The 19,710-nt window shown below is 51.1% G+C and overlaps 2 protein-coding genes and 1 pseudogene across 2 annotated transcripts in view; 2 read left to right on the top strand and 1 right to left on the bottom strand.

Moving 5' to 3' along the window:
* Tspear (thrombospondin type laminin G domain and EAR repeats) overlaps positions 1-8,410 on the bottom strand; it is a 149,991-nt gene extending 141,581 nt beyond the window's left edge. Inside the window, exon 1 of the mRNA XM_034523791.2 lies at positions 8,326-8,410. Coding sequence (XP_034379682.1) covers positions 8,326-8,410 — 85 coding nt within the window. The remainder of the gene's footprint in view (positions 1-8,325) is intronic.
* Positions 4,342-5,106, top strand: LOC117724654 (uncharacterized). Its single transcript, XM_034524581.1, has one exon. The coding sequence runs from the start codon at positions 4,342-4,344 to the stop codon at positions 5,104-5,106; it is 765 nt and encodes a 254-aa protein (XP_034380472.1).
* Positions 8,411-12,823: 4,413 nt separating the features above from the next.
* Positions 12,824-13,170, top strand: LOC117724252 (alpha-ketoglutarate dehydrogenase component 4 pseudogene; annotated as a pseudogene).
* Positions 13,171-19,710: the final 6,540 nt, after the last annotated feature.

Genomic DNA, 19,710 nt, shown 5'->3' with positions numbered 1-19,710 from the left:
CTGGCAGATGCTGAGAAGCACTTGGCATGTCTCATCTATACAAAGGGGGGCATGTAGCATAATCCCTCCCTTTTAAAAAAAGAGGCAGAGGTCTGTGGGGCAGGATTTGGACACACAGTGCAGGCAGGGTGCAGCGATGGGAGTCTGAGGACAGAAGGCAATCAGACTAGCTCTCAGAAGAAGTCCACATGCCAACTGACCTCTGAAAGTAGAGAAAGTAGCCTCAGAGGAGAGAGAGATGCTACAGGGTACTGTGAGGGTGCCGTAAGAATCCTGAGGTGGGGACTACCCAGATGGGCTGAGAACATCACTTGTCCACACGTTGGTCCTTGAAAGGGAGCGATGTGGGCACCTGAACGGCAGAACACCTAGCTAGGAGATAGACAGGCAGAGCCACCTGGAGTGTGGCCCTGTGTGGAGCACAGCCCACACAGTCCTCTCAGCTAAGTGGCTGCTGTCCTCCCACAGATTCCTGGAGGCTGAGTGCACACTTGCTTTACGTTCTGATGTGTGTCAAGGTACATGAGAAGCGAACACACAGCCAGCCAGCCATGGGCAGCTTTGCAGTTCTTTACCTCCATACCTCCCGGCTGTCAGAAGGCATCTCTGAGATGTCATTCACAAACAAAAACAATGCTATCAGTCCCGCCCTCCCCAGGGTCGGAGGCCTCCTGCCTCTGGAAGACCTATGCTCACATTTCAAGGCCCACAACAGCCCTGACTCCACATCTGGGCTGTCCTGCTTCTCCATATGAGCTAACAATGGCCCATGATGCCACCAACACCACCGAGAGAGCTAGGCAGCCGACACCAGAGGACACTACCCCAGGGAGGACCTTAGTGCCCCAGGGAGGACCTCACTGCCCCAGGGAGGACCTCACTAATCTAGTGTAGACCTGACCTCTGGGTATGACTTTCTCCTCTCCTCCTCTGTCAGTCAGTCTGAGTAAGCTGAGAGTTGTCACAGTAGGATATCATTACCCTATCAAACCCCAGTCATAAACAAACACGTCAGACTGCAGGTTGTCGATTTAGTTGGACTCCATTGCTGGGATGAAGTACTATGGAAGCATCTTCAGGGATGGGGTACCTCAGACAGAAAGAAGAAACTTGGGGGCCTGATATGGGAAAGAAGTCCACCCAGACCAGTGATCTATTTCTCCTTCCTTCAAGAAACTTCAGAATGGCCTGGGAAGAGCGCTCATTGGCCAAGTGCTTCCCTTGTGAGCGTGAAGACCCGAGTTTTAATCCCACAACCCACATAAAACAACCAGGCACAGGACAGTTAGAAACGGAAGAATCCCTGGAGCTAGCTGAGCGGCCAGCCTTGCCTGCTTAGCAAGCTCCAGGCTGGTGAGAGACCCTGGTAATGACAGCAGAGGTTGTCCTCTGGTAAACACACACACACACACACACACACACATATATGTATATGTTTTTGTTTTTACATATATACACACATATACACACACAAACACACATGAACACACACATATACACACTCACACACACACAAACACATTCACACATGAGCACACATACACACATATATACACACATACACACACATGTGCACACACAAACACACATGAACACACATATATACACACTCATACACACACAAACACATTCACACATGAGCACACATACACACACACATATATACAAACACACACATTCACACACACACACATATGCACACAAATACATTCACACACACAAGCACACACACATATATACACACACATGCACACACACATACACATTCACACACACATACACACCCATACACACATGCACATACACACACAAACATATATATACAAACACACATTCACACGCACATACAAATACATACACGCAAACACACACATTCACACACACTAGCACACACACATAGACACTCACATACACACACATACACATGCACATACACACACATATATACATATACAAACACAAACACATACACACACATACACAGGCACACAAAACATACACACACACACAAACACGTGTGTGTGCACATCATGTGTACAACTTCAAAACAACTAATAAATCCTAATTGTCGAGAGATAATGTGTGTTTTTCTGCAGACAGGTGAGACACGGATGTTATAAACAAGAAACAGTGATCACGAGAGTGTTCACGTAACTGGGTTTAATGCCTTGCTTTTTCTTTGACTATTTGTGTTTATTGTCTTGCTTTTTCCACGACTATTTGCATCTATTGTATTACTAGACCTTCAACCTAGAACTGACCTTAACACATGCATGTAATCAAAATAGTATAAAAGCATAAAGGAAGAGGGGGTATAGGATAGGGGGCTCTAGGAAAATGGGGAAAGGGGATGACATCTGTATTGTAAATAAGTAAAATATCCAATAAGAAAAAAAAACAAGAAACAAGCTGTTTAGGGTCAGGATACTTGTGACCTCCAGTTTCTCTGCATTAGTTTGCCTGTTTGTCCCTAAATCTATGCAGTGCACCTCCAGAACTACTCCAAAACTTCATTAACAGACAGAAGAGAAGAAAAAATAAACTACCTTGTGCATTTTTCTTAATTTTTTAACATTTGCTTAAGTGTTAGGCTTTGCTCCGTCCGTAAACCCTGTACACAACAGGAAAAGTGATAGAGAGTTTCTGGACTGAGGTTTGAAGAGGCACACACACACACATGGACACACATATACACACACGGACACACATGGACACATATACACACGGACACACACACACACACATACACACACGGACACACAAGAAAGCCACAGGATCATATATATAGCCATTATGTAGACACCAGAGGAGACCTTCTGGGGCCACCATGCCCAATGCCCAAATGTCTACATGATCCATAAACACTTCACTGTGACTCATCCTGAAGTGCTTTTCTGTGCTGCTGTAAAGAATCAGGCTTGACTCAACTGGGAATGTCTAAAATAGAAGGCAACTATGCAGAGGCTGGTGGCTGAGCTGGCCCTGTGGTCTTAGGGGCATCACCAGTTCCTAAATTCAATCTCCTGCCAGCTCTGTTTTGGGGCCTGAGGTGAGAAGCAGGCAGTGACACAGGTTTCTTACCTCCTGCTTCTTACCTCATGGTGGCCAGGAAGGGGGTAGGCAGAGATGGAAAGAAAGAGACAGACAGAATCTATCTACACACCCTTCAGTGGCCGCCTTGGGTCCCACAGCTGACACCCTTCACCAGCACCATCTGCCGGGAACTTCGCTTCTTTGGAGGGACACTTCGTATCCACACACACCTCACACAGAACACCACAGTTGGAACTGTCCGTCTAGCGTCTGCCCATTCCAATCGGGTTTTGCCCTACTTGGCTGGTTCCCTCCACCTCCCCCACGGACAATGCATGGCGGGTCACATGGTCCCCGGTGACTTGCATTCCCTACTGCAAGGCCTGTCTAGGATTCCAACATCTCTGTGGAGAAGGTCCTTGAGAGAAACCCTGAACAATGACCGTGGCCAATGAGGTGGGCTCCACCCATAGCTCCTCATGGGTCCCCTTGGACAGAGCTCTGACGCCAACACTGAGGGGCCATGCGATGGTTACAAGGAGTCCTCGAGGATGTGGACAGGCGCACGATCCACAAGTTCAAGGCCAGCCAGGCACACTGACCTCCGGCCTTAACCTTGTACCGTGTCAAAGCTCAGCATAGCCACAACCACCTCAAACATGCTGACAGGAGTCGGTGTCAGAAGAGGCGTGCCTCAATGAAACAGCTGCTTCTTAGGCAGGGGCCTGGCCCAGCCTTTCTTCCCCCTTCACTGCCCAAAGCAGGGATAGCAGTGAGGAGAGGAACAACCACTTCCATGCCACTGAGTCCCCAGCATGAGGATCTCCAACCAGGCCAAGCTGAGAGAAGGAGAGCCCGCCATCGTCACTGGAATCAGCTCTGCCCTATTCAAGGACTTGATAGCAAACTTAAAAGAGAAAGGGGCAGACGCACCTAACTCAGAGCACCTAAAGACGATTGGGCATTTCAATCAAGCAAAGATCTAACTACCCTGCCAAGGGGAGCCCAGACCCACCCCTGGCCAGTGCTTCCTCCCACCGGGATCCCCTCTCCATGAGGAGAGCTAGCCAAGGTCCCTGGCTCAACACAACACACAGCCAGGACTTTTACAAGCGGGGGTAGCATCTTCCTCCACTCTCCAGGAACTAGCACCAAACACTAACAAGGAAAGAGCTGCCAGGAAGGGCAGCCTATGCCAACAACACACTGTGTGCAGAGTATAAAAGCCAAGAGCCAGCCACTCACACACACACACACTCACACACACACTCACACAAACACTCTCAGCTCCTATTAGACCTGCCTGCCATGGCCACCTCCACCATGTCCGTCTGCTCCAGTGACCTGAGCTACGACAGCCGGGTCTGCCTGCCCGGTTCCTGTGATTCTTGTACTGACTCCTCCTGGCAGGTGGATGACTGCCCAGAGAGCTGCTGTGAGCCCTCCTGCTGTGCCCCCAGCTGCTGCCAGCCCAGCTGCTGTGTTCCTTGCTGTGCCCCCAGCTGCTGCCAGTCCAGCTGCTGTGTCCCCAGCTGCTGTGCCCCAGCCCCCTGCCTGACCCTTGTCTGCACCCCAGTGAGCTGTGTGTCCAGCCCCTGCTGCCAATCTTCCTGCTGCACACCCTCATGCTGCCAGCAGTCTAGCTGCCAGACAGCTTGCTGCACCTGCTCCCCCTGCTGTGTGACCCTTTGCTGCAAGCCTGTGTGCTGCACACCCATCTGCTCTGGATCATGCTGCCAGCAGTCTAGCTGCCAGTCCTCATGCTGCCAGCCCTCCTGCTGTGTGCCTGTCTGCTGCAAGCCTGTGTGCTGCACACCCATCTGCTCTGGCTCCTCCTCCTGCTGCCAGCCCTCCTGCTGTGCTCCTGTGTGCTGCAAGCCCTGCTCTAGTGTGTCCCTGCTGTGCCGGCCTGTGTGCAGACCTGCCTGCTGTGTGCCCAGCTCCTCCTGCTGTGCCTCCTCCTGCCAGCCCAGCTGTTGTCGCCCATCCTCCAGTGTGTCCCTGCTGTGCCACCCTTCCTGCTCCAGACAGGTCTCCTGTGGCCTCTCCTCAGGCCAAAAGTCCAGCTTCTGATGGGCCTGTCCTGTTGTGGTCCTGGAGCTTAGCTCCTTTCTTGCCTCGCAGTGACCTACAAGGGATGTGTCTGCTTTGGCACCAGCATAACATGACAGCTCCCCAATGTCACACCCCAACGGCTGGTGCCCACCCCACCCCACACCTGCAGCTTCCTGTAATGCCCAGTAGCTCCCACCTTTCCAACACATCTCTGCTTTCCACAAGGCACATCTGGCCCTGCCATTAATAAACCTCTCTTCCTGGCCTTTGAGTGTCTTCCTCTTCTTGCCTCACTCAAGGGTCAGGGATGTCCTGGGAGCTCCAGGTGAGCCCCAGGACTTGGGAGTGTAGCATAACTCGACAGCCCCCACGATGTCACACCCCACAGCTGGTGCCCACCCCTCCCCCACCCGCAGCTTCCCCAGTGGATTGTGGCTGGTAGCTGGCGGATGGATTAGTCCCTGACAAGAAAGAATCCCCACTTCCTCAAGTCTCACCGTCTCTGGTTGAATGGGATTGTTCGGGTACAGGAGCACCAGCAGGGGTTTGACACATACAAAGCACAATGCCTCCTGAACTGCCTCTGTACTGCTTTATTCAGATGTCCCCCAACCTGTAGATCTATGACCTCATGAAGAACACAGTCTGGAGATGGGAAGAGGGTATCAAGGAGAAAGAAGCCAAAGGGTGGCTTAAGAAGCCACTGGGGTCTGGGGCCTGAACCTGTTCAACTGGTTCTCTCTCCCTGGGTCAATTTGGATGTCCCTGTCCCCGAATCTCCAGAGCCCCAAGCATTCCATACTTTCTGGGCCACAGCTGCATTCTGGCCTGCTGTCCCTCTCCACCCTCACACCAGGGTCCTCTCAGCCCCAGACCTATTCTGTCCATGCAAGAGACAGCGGGAGGCGGGGGGCGGGGTGAGAGCAAGCAAGCTGTAAACCCAGGAAGCTGAGAAGGGTAACGCTCTAGAAGGGCCCAGGGATCTCCAACAGGCTTGGACCATGCCCAGTGGGGAGAGGGCTTTGGGAACTGTGCTCCTACCCACACACCAAGCCCCCTGTCTTCTAAGGCTGTGAAGAAAGATGGCACCCCCACCCCTGCCTCCCACTCTCCAGGGGACCCTCCTATTAAAGAGAAGGCAGAGAAGTCAGTTCCCACCACTAGGAGTCAGAACACTCCTGGGACTTCACTCGCCAGGTATCTGCAATGTCCCTTGTCGGTGACAGAACCTCTACCGCAGACTATATTCTACAGACCAGCAGTGACCTGGGAGTCCTGAGCTCCCTCCACGCTGCTGGCTACTTGCTAGAGAGTGAAGCCATGGGCCCTTCTTAGAATGTCCCCAGAACACAGACTACTAGACCCCATGGGGACAGGGATGTGGATAGTGACAGGAGATATTTCCTACCAGACCCCCCACCTTGTTACCTCATTTGCAAGTTAAGCACCAGAAAGCACCTGACAAAGGCAATGACAGGGTCACGTCTAAAGCCAACTGTAACAGGTGTGAATGCTCACGCTCATGGAAGCTTGCTTTCCTTTAGGCTTCCCGCCTGCTGTGACCTGCACATTGACCACCAGTCCCAGCTCCATGGTGCTTCCCCCGTGGCCACTGATGTGGCTTCAGGCAATTCAGACCTTCCGATTTCCCATCTGCTGGGCAGGGCAGCCTAGGCCAGGGGAAGGCAGAATGGAGAAGCGCACCTGTGTCCCACATCAAAGTTCAGGGCTGGTCAATGCTCAACACAGAGTAAAACCAGAGGGACTTAAAACTGAGCCAACCCTCAGTGGCCTCCCAAGCCTCTTACCACCTAATTTCATAATATTGGCCTGGCTTTTATGTTTCCTCCCTGGTTCACCGTATTCATAACTAGGTCATCTTTTAACTATTCGAAACACACCTTCAGGGGAGAGGGGGCGGGCTTTATAAATAACCTTTATTATCACTTTTCAGGTCGGCTGTGCTCCCGGGCTCATGGAACAGGAAAACACATGTTGGTGACTCATCCCGCCCACCCCCCCAACCGCCGGAAGCATGGCCGTCCGTACAATTCTCGGCCAGGCCTGCACAGGGTCCTTCTGGGGCTTATTTATATGCTTACCTCACACGCAAGGTGGCCATGCATAGGAGGAGAAAGGGGGGACACCCAGATGCCATCAATTGGAGCCAGGGGATTTGTGTGGTGACAAGTGACTTAGAAGTTCCACATTCAAAGCCATCACTACAGGTGTGGCTGGAGAACACGGGAGGAGGGGCAGGGGCTTCTCTTCTACCTCACAGGTGGCACCATATCAGGCCCCAGGGCCTTCTCACCCACAGCCCATGACCTAGTGGTTGCCGGAACTTACAGCCAGTAGCGCTTCTAGGTAGTTAGGTTATAAACTGCAGTGCACCAGTTCACACAAGTCAGTGTTCCAAACCTCCATTGCAGGGTCACCCCCTGCCACGTCACAGAGAGCAACAGGAAGTGTGTGAAGGAGCCTCACACTTCATAGCAACCCAGAAGAAGGTATGCACATGAGAACACAGCCACCTGTAAACACCGGCGTCTCTTGTCCCTGGGTTTCCCCGCCAGGAACCTGCAATCCCCCACGGTCCGGCTACCAGATCCAACTGTCCTGTGTCTTTATCCCATTCATTGTGACTTGATCATTATAATCTCTTGCAGAGAACCCTAGGACAGGCAGGATGTCATTGTCACTGGTGTTCCCAGTGGCTTCTCTAAGAGAAGGAGGCCTGCAGTCGGCCCACCTTGGGGAGCTCCAGGCTGAACCCAGGTGTGGGTTGTGGGTGTGTCTGGGGCTGGGCCTGTGTTTTCTCCTTCAACTGGGGACAGAGCCAGGCCCGTGGCGGCCCAGAGCTTTGCTAAGTGCAGGTTGGAGAGCTCATCTCTATGCCAGGAGCCTGAGGGCCGGGGACTTCATTCCTGAAGCAGGTGCTTGGCCTTCCCCAGCAGCCAAGCAGGTAAGTACTTGTGAAGCCTCGATGGCTGCTGTTAACTCTTTGAAACTTGAACCTCCCCCCACCTCTAACTGCTTACAGAAACCTTTTATTGTGACTGCCTGTGAAGCCCCCTCTATTGCATCTCTCCTGTCTCTCATAACTGTCCAGGTTACTAGGAGGCCAGCATCTTACCACACACAAGTGACCTGGTGTCAGGAAGTGGCATGTCGAACCCCATTTCCTTCCAACTCCACAAAAGATGCCCTACCCATGTCCCCATGTGGTCACCATACCTGTGCAGGGCTCCCAGGGCTGGGCGCCACAGCTGGGGGTACCCAGAAGCAAGAGTGCCACACACAACGTCAGCAGCACAGACATGAGGGGCTCGGGTCCCAAGATCCATCCAGGGGCTCCACACGCCTGCAGAGAGGCAGCCACTCCTAATTCTCTTCGAGGGGCAGTCTGGACCCCAGGTGGTCACTGTGATGAGCCCATGTTTGTATCTGCAGGAGGACAGAGGTGGTCCTGGCAGCGATGACAGCCCTTAGCTCTTCTGCGGTAGCGGGCGGCCCTGGCAGGCTGGAGCTTCAGCTGCAGGCAAGGGCTTATCTCTCTGCTTCCCTGCTGGGCTTGGGTCCCGTGTGCAGGTGACAACGGTATCAATCTTCAGGACTGGGATTAGTCATTGGCAAAGCTCACCCTCCTGAAGGAGAGACAGAAATAGATCCCTTGAGCGGAGCACTGAGAACAAACCAGAAAAACTTAGAAAACCAGTTTTTCCTGGGAGCAGATGACAGCGGCGTGCTGCTGTGTAGGACTCGGTGCAGGTGACCTTGGCAGACCTGCAGCTAGTGATAGGGACAGCTGCTCTGCTGGTCCACTTTGTGCTCTCGAAGGGGTTCCCAGACAGATCCCTTGCTCTCAGCTGGGACGAGTGTCCCCAGAAGTCCCAACATTCAGTAGGGGTCAGCCTTAGGTCCTGCAGAAGGTCAGGTCCTCTGTTCTGTGCTGAGATCAGGATCAGTCTTAGAGGAGGTGGTGACAGTGGCAAGTCTCCTGCCCTGCCGGGTCCCACACCGTCCCCAGGAGGGCCGGCTTTGAGGAGGGCTTTTTATCTGGTGCCCAGCCCTCGGAGGGTGTGTGGTTTTGTCAACTGTTGGCTTCAGGAATTCCCCTGTGGGGGGAGCCATCCTTACAGAGAGCTGCTCCAGAGAGAAGGCTTCCGAGTGGCCATGTGGAGGGTGCTTTGCTCCCTGAGGGATGCTTCTGGCTCAGCAGGACCCCCTTTCACAAGCCCCTAAGACACATGGTTTTCCCCCCAGAATGTCCCAGCTCAGAACTCAGGCAGGGCCTGTTTGTTTGCAAATGGCAAACCTTTGTGGGGGGAGGGAGGGAAAGGCCACGTTGGGGGGGGGGTATTGGCAAGAGGGTGGGTACCACAAAACAGAGGTGGGGAGAGGACAAAGACGGATGGAAAAGAAAGAAGTAGGGGAAAAGGCCTGGCAGTGTGGGGCTCAGTGGGTGTTTGGGAGCTCAAGACCCTGTGATTAGAGAGACAGGGAGACAAGAGACCATAAGAGAGGGAATAGACAAGAATAGTTAGAGACCTGGAAGGATGAGATGGGGGAGGGGAGAGAGAAATGGGAGTGGGCAGCGCAGGGACAGAGGAGGAAGAAGGGGTGATCTGCAGAGCGCTGAAGGGTCTCTGTGTAACAGGGGACGTGTATTCTGGCCTTCCCTTCTCCCTGGAGACCCTGATGTGCCCTTATGTCCCAGTGAGGAGGTGTGTGGGCTTGTGTCGACTAGGGTATCTATAGAAAGCCATGAAGAGGCACTTGCTACACATGGCTACCCTCTACCTGGCCCAGGGGAACTCTTGGGGTAAGTTCCTTCACTATGGGGCTCAATGCCGATCCTTCCTGGTGGGACACAGGACATATATTGCAGTGGTGGGGTTGCCTGAGATCCCTACCCCTTGTGGATCAGAGCTTCTGTGTGAGTTTATATGGAGCCCAGTTCATTGTGACCCTAACCATCAAAGGAAAGATGTGAGCAGCAGCCTGATCTGAGGGGGGGGGTGGGGGAGAGGAGCAGCCTGGGAGTGCGGGGGATGGGGGAGCAGCCTAGTCTAAGGGCAGGAGGCAGGGTGGGTGAAGGGAGAACCCTGATCTGAGGGTGGGAGGCAGGGTGGGTGAGGGGGGCAGCCTGGTCTGAAGGGGAGGGGTAATGTCATGTGGTCTCTTTCCTATCTGAGGAACACTTCGTCCTGGACTAGGGCCCCTCCCAGCCCAGCTGCAGGTAGCAGTGGTAGCCACCAGAGGCACACCCTGGGTGGGGTACAGAGGTGACTTCCGCAGGATGGGCAGCCGGCACCTGAGCAGGGTCACAGGGTTGCAGGTCTGGTGAGCTCCGCCGTGCAGCCAGCTGCCCTCTGACTCCACTCCTTAAATGAGACAGTGTCTTTTTTTTTTTTTTTTTTTTTTTTTTTTTGATAACAGCCTGATTTAAGGAATTAAAATTATGCTCCCTTCCACATCTGGAAATCGAGTGATCACAGACGTGACCTGGATGAAGCAGCAGGTCTCAGGCCTACCAGCTCCAGAGCCCTCAGTGACGGGAGAGACCAAGCGTCTGTGTGCAGTTGGAGACACTGGTAAGAAAGAAAAATGTTCACGTTTCTTCCCCAACTTCTTTTTTTCCCCAAGTTGATTTTGCAACAGAAATCGCTTCTCCTATGTTACATGCAGGAAAGATTCACAGATGTCGGCCAAGAGCAACATGGGAGGGGGCGGGGTCTATGTCAGGGGTGTCTGTGATTGGCTTGAACCTCACACAGTTCACCCACACCTGAGCCCCCTGCCTGTTAATAGATCTCACAGGCAGGAACAACCCAGCCCAATCCGGAGGAAAAGAAAACCTCCCAAGAGGTGAAGATATAGCTCGATTGATCGAGTGATTGCCTAGCCCCCTAGTTCAATCCCGGCACCCCATAAATGTAATGAAGCACTCCTGTAATCCAGATGTTGTGGAGCACTCTGTACCACTCCCCATCTTTAACCAAACATCGCGTACACTGTGTTATCCTCCCGTGTGCTCTACCGCTGTCCGTTCTAGGAGGCCCGTTTCCTCTGCCAGCATCATGTTGGCACCGCTTGACAAAATATATACGCACTAGCTCTCCTTTCCAAAAATGTACCCACAGGGTACACACTGTGTGTGAGTGTGTGTGTGTGTGTGTGTGTGTGTGTGTGTGTGTGCATACACATACACATAGATGTATCCACAGCCAGATGTGATGGTGCATGTCTGTAATCCCAGCATGCAGAAAGATAAGGCAGGAGAATTCTAAATTCAAGACTAGCATGTACTACAGAATGAGTTGCTAGCCTCAAATACAGTGAGACCCTGTCTCAAAAGATAAAGACAAATATTGACAGCTCTCACTTATATTCTTCCTCATACAAACTTTAAAAACCATTGTCCCCATAGCTGGGTGTAATAGCACGTACCTGTAGTACAGCTACTTGGGAAACTGAGGCAGGAGGATCACTTGAGACCAGGAGTTTTAGCACAGCATGGCCAGACTCCGTCACAAAATAAAAATAAAATTAAAAAAAAAAATCTTATTTAAAACTTCCAAACCTGGCCGGGCAGTGGTGGCACACGCCTTTAATCCCAGCACTTGGGAGGCAGAGGCAGGCGGATTTCTGAGTTCAAGGCCAGCCTGGTCTACAGAGTGAGTTCCAGGACAGCCAGGGCAACACAGAGAAACCCTGTCTCGAAAATAAAATAAAATAAAATAAAATAAAATAAAATAAAAACCCAACCCTTCCAAACCAACATTAAATAGTAAGCAAAGTAGCAAAGTATTACAGGAATCGGGCTGGGGAGGTGGCCCAGCAGATAATATCTTGCTGTGTAAGCATGAAGCTCTGCATTCAGGTCCTTAGTATCAACATGTGTCTGCACGCATGAGGTCCCAGCCCTGGGGACATGGAGACAGGAGGATTTTGGGAGCATGTGGCCAGATAGTTTGCCAATAAGTGAACTCATTCAGGGATAATGTTATCATTGTTGTAAACATAATTTCTTTGTGTGTGTGTATGTGGTGTCTGTGTCTGTGTGTGTGTGTGTGTATGTATGTGTGGCATGTATGGTGTGTGTGTGTTTGTGCATATTTGTGTGTGTGCATATGTGTGCTTTGCATGTGAAATTATACTCTTGCACATATTTAATATTTTACATTCTTGTTTTCTGGTCATGCTACTTAGAGTTTGTCAGAAGATCATCTAATTTATTGTGTTTTCTTACTATCCAAGTTTCTCCCTAAATGTCTATTAAGATGTCTTATGGAAACGAGGTTTTACAGAACGCTTACGTTTTCTCCCTAGACTTGACACTTTGCTGTTATGTAGCTTTTTCTTTCTGGGTTTTGACTAATACATTGATGCATATTTTGAGTGTATAAGCTCAGTCTTGCTCCCCCCCCCTCCACAGAGTACATGCTGTTACCAGTACTACCTACACAGCAGTCTCTCTATTCTACTGCTGTCTGTTGAGTGCAGACTTCAGTTTCATTTCTCCTTGGAACTCCGGCCGTATGTGTTTTAATGACCTGTTGTTAGGTGCGTATGTGTTTTTGGTTGTTATATGCTGCAAATCCGCTTTCCTTGGAACCCATTGCTCTCCCAGTCCTTTTTCTCAATGAAGCTCCCCTGGCCAATCAGCTCTCCCTCCCAAGGCATCTGATGTCCCTGTCACTTGTCTGTGCTTCATATACCAGACACCAACATGCAGATTCCCACCTCACAACATGACCACAAAAACCTATACAAGGGAAAGATGGCTTCTGCCATCAGGGTCGTTCGGGTAGTGAAGCCACTGCTTCATCAACAAGGTTCCCTAACAGAAGAGACAATGCTAAACTCAGTGCCTCAGAAGCTTTGGGATCTGCTGTGATACCCTCTCACTCCTCTGTAATTTCACAACATTCGAAAGGAACCATGTCCCCAGATTTTCTGATGCATCAGGGGCCACCAGACACTGCAGATATAATAAAAACGTTACCTAGGAAATACAGAAGGAAACTGATGTCTCAAGAAGAAATAGAATTCACCCAGCCTGGAGGTCCAGAGTGATCATCCTTGCGGCTGTTTGTCACCAGACAGAAGGGTTATCTTTACAATAAAGGACTTCCAAAAGGTCGAATGAGAAATCATATATTAAACAACTTTAAAAAATATTCTGTGAGCAGAATGAAGTGTAGAAACCCTAGGTGGTCACTTGTATCTCTTACTTTATGTACCTTGGTCAGCTTCCCCACAAGCTGACTTGCACAATTGTGAAAGTTGACATTTTTAAATGGGAAGAAAAAAAAAAGCCTATACAAGGGCTGCGGTTTGGGAAGTTGGGAGACATTTGACATCACCATGAAATAGTCCAACAGGGTGCATACACTCACCCACGGTGAGGCCCTAGAGGTTCAACAGTGAACCACGTGTAAAATGAGACTGTAGTGGTCCCTGAACACAAGAATGCACCCCCCCCCCCAATTTCCTACCCTAAACTCATCTTCATCTCTTGTCTCTTCATCACTGGATCAGAAGGGGAGGTACCACACAATATTGTCCCGACTCCAGCAGAAGAGAGGGAAAGCTCCATACTCGGGAGTGACATCCCAGCTTCCAGGATCCAGGATCCTGTTACTAAGAGCCCGTGAGAAAGAGCCTTGGGAAGAGGCTTGTAGATCAAGAAAAAGGATGTGTTCTGAAGCTTGCTATCGTGATGGTGAGTTTCACATTAGGTGGTGTTGACATAGCATTCAGACTTGGTCCAGGCTGCCCAGATAATGCAGTGAAGGGATTTGTTAGCTATGCGGGCGGACCTCATCCAATCTACTAAAGATCCCAAGGCAAAATTCGAGCTCCCCCAAAAAGAGGGACTTCTTCCAGAAGCTGGCTTCCAGACTCCGGCTGTACCACCAACTCTTCCCCCTAACCCCTCCACCCCCCCCCCACACCTGGTCTCCAGCAGCAGTCTGGACTTGCCACTTCCCCCCCCCCCCCCCCCCCCCCCCCGTCAGTCACATGAGTCAATTCCTAAAATAAACACCTCTCCTGTCTAGAGGAGCACCCGTCCATGTATGTGCATGTGTCTGCATCTGCACACGACACACACACCTGTCAGCTCTTCGTCCCTAGAGAGCCCTGAGGATCACAGCTTGCAGGAAGGGTGCTCCTTAGCTCTGATCTAAGGCACACCTTCAAAGGATGCGGAGAGAGGTGTGGCCCTGGGAGAGGAGGCCAAGCAGACTCTCTGATTTTCTTCTGAGCTGGAGCTTTGCGGTGGTACTAGGGGAAGAGGACTTTCCTACAGTGGTTAATTGAAGCCTAGAACTGTACTCTGAGTAACTCCTGGAAAGCATGCACGAGATTCAGGGTGTCTATTCATGCCCACCCCCACCCCATCCCTCTCAACAGCCACACTTACATCTACATAAAACTCTTTCTTAAATCCCAACTCTGCCTCTTAAAAAGAAAGCAGCAATTCTGGAGTCTCTCTGGGCAGATGGTGACAGTAAACAAGGCCTGATTTTTTTTTTTTGGGGGGGGGGTGTCCTTCTGCTCTCTAAGTAAGGGTGACTGGCAATTAGGTTCTTGCTTCTGTTGCCACATTTAGCGCTATGGCACCTCACCAATGGCTGTGAGGTTCTTCAGTATAAACAATCCTATCCAGGCAACCCTTCCCAAGGCTCGGGGAAGTGGTGCTAAGAAGCAGGCAGGAGTTTCCTGTGATCATTGGACGGCTTCCAGCGTGGGGGTACTTTGGGAAGCAGATGTGTTGTTATCTGAAGGAAGGTTCCTCTCTCTGTCTTGCCAGGAGAAATGCCCCTGTCCCAACTCCGGGAGTAATTTCTAGAAGTTGGCTGCCTGCTGGAGCCACCATGGCTCAAAGGCTGGGACTCTTTTCTGGGACAGCATCCAAAGGCAGCCCGGAGAGAGCAGCTCCAGTTCCCGATGCACCCAGTCACTGGCTTTAGCATAGCACTTAGACTCAAATGTGCCTGTGTCCCTGAAAGGTGACACATCCGTAGGAGCCTAACTGCTTAGCTGACACTAAAGTCGCCACTTTGGGGGCTGGATAAACAGAGTTTCCCCCGTCCACACATCTGAAGTAGGGAGGACAGATGGCAAGGCAGGACCAGTGCCAGAGGCCACCCTGCCCTGGGTCCCACGTTCATTTCCGGCTTGCGAGGCCCCCTGAGTTCCCTCCAGCAAAGTCCGCTGCACGAAGCATGTTCTTAAAATTCTTTGCAGATTAACCCGCATTACTGTGAGCCCCATAAAAGCGCCTGGCGGCTCGCGGTGCTTTCCCCGGCAGGCGGCCGCGGAGGGCGGCGCAGCTGGCGGGAAGCGCAATTAGGGCGCGGGCGCAGCACTTCAAAGGCTCCGGCAGGCTGTAATTAGCGGCACCGCGGGCGGCGGCCCCGGCCTGCACCCCAACAAAGGGCTACGGTTGCCTGAGTCACCCCGGCGAAGAGAGGCCTGGGGCCGGGGAGCGCTCTTGCCAGAGACCTCCATCCTGCAAGCCCATGCGCCCATGCGCCCATGCCCTCACTCCAGGGTCAGCGGGTCTGCAAGGAGGAGAAGATGCCTGGGCTGGGGGAGCTTCCGGCCAGGTCCAAGTATCCCCACGTTGGCTTAGGGTCGTTGAGATCGGGTTGAGCGACCAGACATCTGCACGGAAAGAGGATGGAAGAGAAAGGTTGTCTTGGCTACCAGAGGGAAGAATAGAGAGCTGGAACCACTTGGTGGGAGCTTCCAGAAGGACTTAGCCAAGAGCAGGAAGGGGCTGCAGCTGACCTCCGCTGGAACTGGGCACTGGGCCCCTGCTGGGTATTGCCTGACAAGGTTTTCACTGCGACTTTCTCAGAACTCTGGGTATATGTGTCCCTGGCAGCCAGTGCCCCAGGGCGGAGGGTGAGTGTGTAGTGTTCTTCTGGGAGGGATCCCTAGAAGGTCCAGGGAGGGTGGATACTCTTCCGTGGTACCATCCTTCAGCTGGCTCATTGTTTTCTTCTAGATAGAAGAAAGAATTTATTTGTGGGTACAAGCTACTTTTCCTATGTTTTCTCTACTCTTTAAAACAACAGCAACAAAAACTTCTTTACTGTGATGGTTAACATTCATTGTAACCTTGATGGATCACCCACCCTGACAGACAAATCTCTGGGCCTGTCTGTGAGGGTAGGAGACCCACTCTTACTGTGGGAAGCACTATTCCATAGTCTGGGGTCCTGTACTGCATTAAAAAAAAAACAGAAAGTGGCCAGGTAGATGTGGGGTGCACCTTTAATCCCAGCACTCCGGAGGCAGAGGCAGGAGGATCTCTGAATTCAAGGTCAGCCTGCTCTACAGAGGGGGTTTTAGGACAGCCAGGGCCATATAGAGAAACCCTGTCTTGAAAAACAGAGAGAGAGGAGAGAGAGAGAGAGAGAGAGAGAGAGAGAGAGAGAGAGAGAGAGAGAGAGAATGAGAGCAACCCCAGCATTCATCACATTCTGCTTCCTGACTGCCAAGGTGAATGACCTTGTGTTCCTGCCGACATAGCTCTGTGACATCACAGACTATATTCTAAACTGTAGCCAAGATAAACCTTTTTGGCTGCATGTATCCAGTTGTTTGTTACAGTAATTTAAAAAAAAAACAGCAACAACCACAAAAGATCTAATATACTAGTCACAGTGGATCAGGGCCATGGCAATAAGCCAGTGTTAACCCCATCATCCCTATAAATGCGTCTAGTGTGGTCACATCCACAGGTCTATGGGTTCACAACTTCAGCTTAAGAATTTAGGGATGTATAGTGGTTAAAAACCATAACCACAGCAAAGAGATACAAAGAAGCCATTTAGGATAGAGGTAGGAGGGAGAGACGGTGGCAACTGCCATCCTTATACATGCAGCATCAGGAATCAAATCAGCAACTTGAAAACAGCAGGTTTCACCAGCCATAAGTGGGGAGACCTGGGAAGGTAGGTCAGTGAGAATGGGGACCCTGAGTTGACTGCATCTCATCACACCTAGGAATGCCGATCACCCACAAACCCATGACACTGGTCACACTGCAATTCCAGTGAGTGTTCTTTTCTTAGGCAGAGCTGTGAAACCGTAACCATGACCCATGCCCATGTTGCTGGTTGACAACGAGGGCCTGTGTGATCCATGCAATTTGTTAAAACGAAGATGACAGCCCACAAACTGCTTGCATCTCATCCCTGCTGATGGATTGGAGGCCCACTGTCAGCCAGGAAGCTTTCCCAGTGATCTGTGACAGTTCCCCAGCTGTCATTCTCAGCAAATATATTGCATCACTTAGACAGACACGGGCTTTTAAATATAATCTTATTTTTCTTATTATACAATAATGGCCCCATTGTCGACGCTCCATCTCACACTGAGAAGGAAACAGAAGTCAACCTAAGCTCTTTCAGAGGTCATTTGGTGTCCTGGCACACTGCAGCCAAATGTGTAGTTACACACACATTTCATAAAACATGGGTGTGGGTCTATGCATAACATATAGGCAGACACTTGTGCTCCTATGACCTCTTGCTAGTCACCAACAGAGCTGACAATGTAGGCATGCAAGCACCAAGCAGCATTTTTTCTGGCTACTGCACAGAACATGCTGCCCAGCCCTTTTCCTAAAGAGAGAGGGAGAGGGAAAGGCCCAGAGGCAGGACAGTGGGTCTGAGTGAGCTTACCATAATGGCTACCCTTCCTAACGCTGGGACCTTTTTAATATAGTTCTTTATGTTGTGGTGACCCCAACCCTAAGATTATTTTTGTTGCTACTTCATAATTGTAATTTTGCCACTATTATGAATCGTAACATAAATCTGTGTTTTCTGATAGTCTTAGGCAACCCTTGTGAAGAGGTCATTTGATCCCTGAAGGGGTCAAGACCCACAGCTTAAGAGATGCTAATTTACCAAGACTGACTTGTCCTAGCCCCTGCTGTCTCTTGTTCCAGTCTTTCACTGAGGTCAGAGAGTCCCAGGTCACTGCTCTGCCCCAGTGGAAATGCACAGATTACCAAGACAGCAGGCACAAGCAGGTGCTGTCTCTACCAGACCTACCTAGCCTGAGTCTGAAAGAGCAGACTCCACCTGCTCACCTGCTTTCCCCGGGAGCACCACCCAAGCCTACACCCGCCTCAGGAGAGCCCACTTTTCCAAGAGAACACCTTGGCCAATTCCAGGTGCATACAGGCATGATTCACACATGCAGAGCAACAAGGGAGAGAGCTGAACTTTCTGGACAGTGCAAGGAGCATGGCCAAACAGCAGGATAGCCACGGGACAGGAGGGGACAGACAACTAAGGAACCGGGTTGTGTTCACAGAGACTGAGTCCTTTGATACCTCTGTAGCCCCATGGGTATCTGGCTTATCCTACCATAGGACACTTCAATCTTGTCTGGCCAGTTTCCTGAACACTAAGCAATCATTGGCTTACACATTGGCTTTCCGGTATCTTCAACTCGGTTGGAATAGCTATACAAAGTACCACTCACCAGGGACTTGGACACTAGGTATACTGCTCATACCCTTAGTCTGAGGCTAGATCCTTCAGCATCAGTCTCTGGAGAGGCCTCTCTTGGGTTCCAGGGAGTTATGGTCTCTGGACACCCCCGTAGAAGAGAGCAGGGGACATAAGAGCAAACACCCTGTGGTCTCTAATAGGGCACTAACACCACCCCCGGGACCCCGCCCTCATCAGCTAGCTGCCTCCAAAAGTCTCACCTACATTCGGGACTAGTTTGCAACTATGTTCACACAAACATTCAGTCTATAACATTATATCCCGTAGTCCCTGAAAATCCGTGTCCCCAGATGTAGAACATATCCTGAACCCCAAGGTCCAGCATCAACTCTAAAGTCAAAGCCTCATCTAAAAAAAAAAAAAAAAAAGTACTTCCTCTGGCTCTGCACCTGTGAAATCAGGCACATTCTGAACTCTCAAAACAGAGATAGGACAGACATAAGGTGGGCCGTCCCATCGATGCCATCAGCTTGGGGGAGGTGGAGACCAGTGTGAGACTTCAGGCCACAGGCTGTCAGACATTATAGAGAGAGGTGGCAAGGCTGTGGGGACCAGCAGCTATGGCAGGGGGACCTGGCCGGAGTCTGGGAGTCAAGAGCTGCGACCACAGCTGGTGTTGTGCGCAAGCAGGAACACAGATGTGGGGTTTCTTTCCGGCTCTGCTTTCCCCTGAGCAGACACAGTTCTTCACCTCCACTTTAAAACAGTGGAATTGTATCTCCAGACAGACCAACCTCCTAGTCCCATGCATATGGGTATAGACTGTCTGGGTAGCTGAGAGAACAGACTTTTGACCTTAGCTCTGACTCCATACCAGGAGTCAGCACAGTCACCATAGATTCAGAGCCCAGTTCCCTGAGATTGTGTCCACAGGGGACAGCCAGGAAAGGGACTCAGCATCTTACTTGGGAACAGCAGGAGCCAGGAATGCTGGATCAGGGTACTGTGAGCTGAGCCCTCGGGAGCCCGCATGAGAACTGGGTACTAAATAGACACCTTTTCCAGGCAGAAGAAGTAATACAGATGTCCAAGTGGAAGGCAGGCAGCCCCCCACATACTCCCACTGCAGGCA

This window comes from Arvicanthis niloticus, chromosome 20 (genome assembly GCF_011762505.2).
Source record: "Arvicanthis niloticus isolate mArvNil1 chromosome 20, mArvNil1.pat.X, whole genome shotgun sequence".
NCBI classification, from domain to species: domain Eukaryota; kingdom Metazoa; phylum Chordata; class Mammalia; order Rodentia; family Muridae; genus Arvicanthis; species Arvicanthis niloticus.
Note: the sequence above shows the minus strand (reverse complement) of the source record. Positions and strands in the feature narration are given on the sequence as shown.

What these genes read in the sequence shown, in the direction of transcription:
- LOC117724654 (XM_034524581.1), top strand. Translation starts at nt 4,342, where the DNA reads ATGGCCACCTCCACCATGTCCGTCTGCTCCAGTGACCTGAGCTACGAC.